The 4,974-nt window shown below is 46.0% G+C and overlaps 1 protein-coding gene across 1 annotated transcript; it reads right to left on the reverse strand.

Moving 5' to 3' along the window:
• Positions 1-40: 40 nt before the first annotated feature.
• On the reverse strand, positions 41-3,519 carry F5147DRAFT_841888 (WD40-repeat-containing domain protein; the record flags this gene model as incomplete). The annotated part of the gene is made up of 12 exons (XM_041444409.1): positions 2,842-3,519; positions 1,949-2,273; positions 1,762-1,862; positions 1,593-1,713; positions 1,407-1,542; positions 1,128-1,357; positions 1,013-1,079; positions 903-966; positions 753-852; positions 667-693; positions 379-614; positions 41-253 (listed from the first exon to the last, which is right to left on the reverse strand). The coding sequence occupies exons 1-12, from the start codon at positions 3,367-3,369 to the stop codon at positions 41-43; spliced, it is 2,148 nt and encodes a 715-aa protein (XP_041284546.1). The 5' UTR covers positions 3,370-3,519.
• Between the last annotated feature and the right edge of the window lie 1,455 nt (positions 3,520-4,974).

The following is a 4,974-nucleotide window of genomic DNA, read 5'->3' on the forward strand; positions in this document are numbered from 1 at the left end:
AGTACAGGTATGGAAGTCAAAGAACTATAACCATCAGTCATTATGAGTCGGAAGCGGTGAAAGGACTAGGAATTCTCACATTCACAGTGCCATCTGAAGTAGTGGCAATGACTGCGCGGTTCAGAGCATCTGATGCCAGGCCAGTAATACTACGCTCGCTGGCTTTTGATCTTGTCATGGACGAAAGCTCAAGACGATCGATCAGGGCTTGAGGGCAAGGTCCAACCTTGAACGACTTTCGCTTCAACCCAGACTGCATGTTCCACATGTGTATCTCTCCATTGAAGATCCCGCAAGACCGAAATTTCCACAAGCAGTAACACAAACACACTAAATTACAGGATGAGGATACCGAATGAAGCAAGAAAGACGACGTACCTTTACAACACCTGAGGGAGACTTCCTTTTGGAACTCTCAGCGGAGTTGAACGTGTGCTTTCCAACGCGCTTGTTGAGTACTGTCCAAGACCGTACACACATCTCATCAGCATGTGCGGTCAGGACGTCATCCCAGTCCTTGGATCGTGTCGAGGAACAAGAAATGGAGGTGATAGGAGGGAATTTCAACGAAGTAAGAGGTTTTGATAGAGTCGTAGCTTTCCGTGCGAGAGATCCTGAGCAAATTGAGGTTAGCCATTAATAACACCATTCTGCACTCAAACCCACCTTGCGACATTTCGTATGACCTCGAATCTCGAACAACAGAGATATACCGTAGGGTACGGTCTGCTGATGCAGATACAATTGTTTACCATCTTCGCCATAAAACCGAATGAGATGTGGGGGTGCATGATGACCAGATCTGAATTTCAGGAGTCGAGGAACAGCGGTAGGGGATTCGTACAACCATTGCTATTTGACGATCATCAGTGATGAATAGACTTGCTTGTTCTTATAACTACCTTGACGCTGTTATCCTCACCTGAGCTGATGAGGACAGGCTGTCCAGGGACCCACTCAAGTGCACTAACAGCACCATCATGTGCACCCCGGATGAGGTGCAGAAGCCGACCTCCAGAATCTAGATCCCAGAGCTATGTGTCCAGATGACGAGGCAGACGCCAGAATCGGGTGACCATCTAGTATGCAGCGAGATCAGAAATTTGCTCATGCTTATGGTAACGTACCACTCCGGAAAGATAAAGCTTTGATTCCACCATCATCCATGTACATTCTCATCAGCCGCTCATCAGCACGAACGTCGTACACAGATATTTCTCCTGACATAAAACCAACACCAACTACATCGATAGCAGGGGACTGCGTTAACGCTGTGATGGGACTCGACAATGAGTTCATATGCTGCTGAGATGGTAATGTGCGCAATAGAGAATTAGAAAATTTGTGTATACAAGTCCTGTAGTAGCCATTGAATCCAAGTAATAGATTGCAGATATTCAACTCACTGTGTACGGATGTTCCAAAGTTGCATATCGCCCTCCTTGCTGGCAACCAAAACTTTGTTCAGATATGTAGCAGGATGGAGAATTGATGTAGCAGTAAACCCAATATCAAACTGAATAGTTGTAGATAGGGCTTGTTCTGGAGTAATCATGAAACAAATACTCGAGGTGATCGAGTAGAAAGCGCACCATTGGTCGATACCTCCCATATTAGCATCCGCGCACCATCTTCCGTCAATGCAAGCAACTGAGTACCAAACAGAATGACGAATGCTAAGGGGGTCTGGAGCGGATTCGACACGCGTGAAACCTGTAACCAAGTCAAAAAAAAGTACGTGGAACATCTGAAAGCTCCTACCTCTTTTCCTCGGAGATATTTGATTACATGTACACCAGACGCTGCCCAAACAGCATCTCCATCCATAACTAGGCACGAAATAGGGTCTTGAACTTCCGGACCTGTGCACCATTACACAGGAAAATCAAGCATGCCTTCTGACTTGAGACATACCAATAACTTACCCACAATAACAGGCCCATCTTACCCCCCTCCCATAACGCCCATGATCTGCCGAGACAGGTCAAAATGTGTATCCGGGGCCCCTCAGTTGCATCCTTGTAAGAACGGGTTTGTATATAGAATGGTATATGGTTTGTGATTAGACCCAGAGCGCGGAATGGTGCAAATAATATAGGCACTCTGGGCAGGTGAGTGGGACTTGTTGCACGTTTGCGTTTTGTGCTGCTGCGAATCCTTTTACGAGGGCGAGCTTCTATCATCTCCGCATCTTCGTCATTCCGAGCAGCCATGGGCACACTGATCGCCTGCGCTAGACTAGCAGTAGATGGACAAAAGACCGACGAGAGTGACTAGTGCCAGTGAAGGATCGTAAAAATGAAGTTACTACTTCGAAAAATCATCTCACGTGACCTGCTAAGTAGAAGTATTTTTTGCTTTCGTGGCTAAACATATGCATAAACGTCCATGATCGATTAGCATTGATAGGTACTGCAGTCAGCCGCTAATATTCTAGTGCTGTCGCGTTGCCTTTGCTCCGTCATGGTGGTTTTCATCCAGGTTCCGGTTTATCAAACTTTTCATCATATTCAGTGTATGATCCAGATTATCGTCTTGCCAATGCACGCGAAGCGGCGAAGGAAAATCGTCGTGATGCAACTGAGTCAAGACAAGGCAGTCGTGGTGATACTAAAAGCTTGCATTTCAGTATTTCAGACAGTGGGTGACTTCCCGTGGACCTAAATAATCCTGAATAGAATATCATTTCACGCATTAGGAAGGTGTGCCGCGATGCCGGGTGTCATTTCATCACCGTTTGAAATTTAACGAGGGTCTGCCCCCCCAATAAACCTTAAATCTGTAGGGGGGGGGTACCCCCCCCCCTACAGATTATTCTGACGCGGAATAAACCATACTTACCTTTTTAGGACCACTTACACCAGCGATATCCGCTGACATAATCATACCGCGCCGTATGTGCGCAGACTCTGTTGTCTGGCGCCGTTCGATACTACTACCGTTCCTGCACTCCAAACATCCCTCATATACTTTTCTTGTTTTCACATGTACTGATTTGGATGCTTTGTGAAGAGCTAAATCTCTGAATTCTGGAATAGGTGTGTTGTACCACCTTTTTACAAAGCCTGAAGTGAGGATGGAGCTAAATGTCTTGACATCAAGCCCCATTGTTGTGATAAATGCACGATTGTTCTGGGTGGCAAACAGGACCTGCCATGGGGTATCTTTCCGTGGGTTTGGAAGGAGCTGCGGACGGCAGAGATATAGACGTCGTGGCTGCCGATTTTCGATACGATCTTGGCGTGCGAGCTCAACACCAACTAGGATGGTGGCAGCAATAGCCAGCGCAGCTTCTTTGTCGTCATCTTCTTGCTGTTGCAACTCTGCTCCGTTCTTTAGAGATTGAATTATCAAGTCATCTGAATCCATAGTGGTGGATGCAGTCAATATTCCGGATTATCTATTGGTCTGCGGTTTAGTATTTTTTACAGATTATCCTACAGACTCTTTTTCAAATTTGTTTTCGAGCTCCGGTTTATGATAATCCAGATTATTTAGCCCACGGGAAGTCACCCAGTATCCGTGTTGATTATGAGAACTCTAGCAAGCCAACATACTAATGCTCCACACATGAGTATATTGGATGATTGACATTAATCTGCAAGTGAGAGAAATACATACAAAGCTCTATTCCGTTTACAAGTCATACATTTTAGTTGCAAATAATCGCTATGCAAGCCATTAAGCTTCATGCACCGCAAGAGACCACCATCGATAAGGTATAATCAGGTACTCCACTTTCAGGTCTAAGACAGGGGTATCAGACGTCCCTCACTCTATGCTTCCGTCTTCTACTTGGCACCAATAGTGTCATCTTCCGTGTCCGTTCGTGCGAATTCAGTGATGTCGTCACTGGAGCCTTGTCTCTTTTCCTTCTCAAGATATCCTGACTCTGTGACTGGTGAGTTTTCTTCTATCGTCACTTGAGCAGCACCCTTCTCGACGTCTCCTGACTTCTTCTCGCCGCCACGGATGATTGTGCGCTCTAGCGTATAGCCACGAATAAAGAGAACCAGAAAGAGACCGAATACAGATACTGGCGTGTTGACCAACCAAATAGTACTGATAGACCGCGAGTAAGCATGCATAACCTCATTACGCACTGCGGGATTCTGGTAAGATCGGTAAGTAAGCCGGAACAAAAATCATGAAATTGTTTCTGACAGAAATGGAAGAGATCTTCCTGACACTATCATTCAAAGCCGCTGCAGAAGTGTCCATGGTAAGGCCTTGGATGCCCCGCAGTTTCTGCTGAAGGACACTGGAAAGAATAGTTTCTCCGATCGTAATACCGATCGTACCCCCAAGAGTTCTGAAAACCAATAAGTACCAGTGAAATGCACATCGTAAAGTAACACTCACCGGAGGAACATAAAAGCACCTGTGCTGGTGGCCATATCTTTGATAGGCATTGCTGCTTGTACAGCAACAAGCGGGGTCTATCACAGAAGCGACACTGAGCACGGGTCGTTATGATGATGTTGTGAACTCACCTGGAACAAGCAACCAATACCAAGCGCTGCAATCAAGGGGTAGATTTCCTGCTCTGCGCTGTTTAAAAGAGCTATAGTGATCACCTGACTTCGACAGTGACTATAAACATACATAGTGCTCGTATTGTCCAACATGATCATGAGACCCCAACCAAGCGTCATGACACTCCATCCGAACCAGATGGCAGGACGGTAGGATCCCGTTTTGGTTACAACTATTCCGGAAACCGCTGACATGAGCGCAGTGGTTAATGAATAAGGTAGCATTCTACGTATATCAGTAACCTGGGAACAACGACACATATTCAACGCTCACTTAATGCCAGAGTTCGTTGCCGATGCGCCAAGAACTGGTGTTGAACTCAGCAGAATGCATACTCGAAGGCTGTAAGACGGATCTACCTTGGTAGTACATTGGAAGGTAGCTAGAAGCCCGCATGAGAATGTCAGATATAAACTCTGTCTACAAAATACTCACTAT

The sequence above is a fragment of the Suillus discolor genome, assembly GCF_016758755.1.
Source record: "Suillus discolor strain FC423 chromosome Unknown F5147scaffold_207, whole genome shotgun sequence".
NCBI lineage: Eukaryota > Fungi > Basidiomycota > Agaricomycetes > Boletales > Suillaceae > Suillus > Suillus discolor.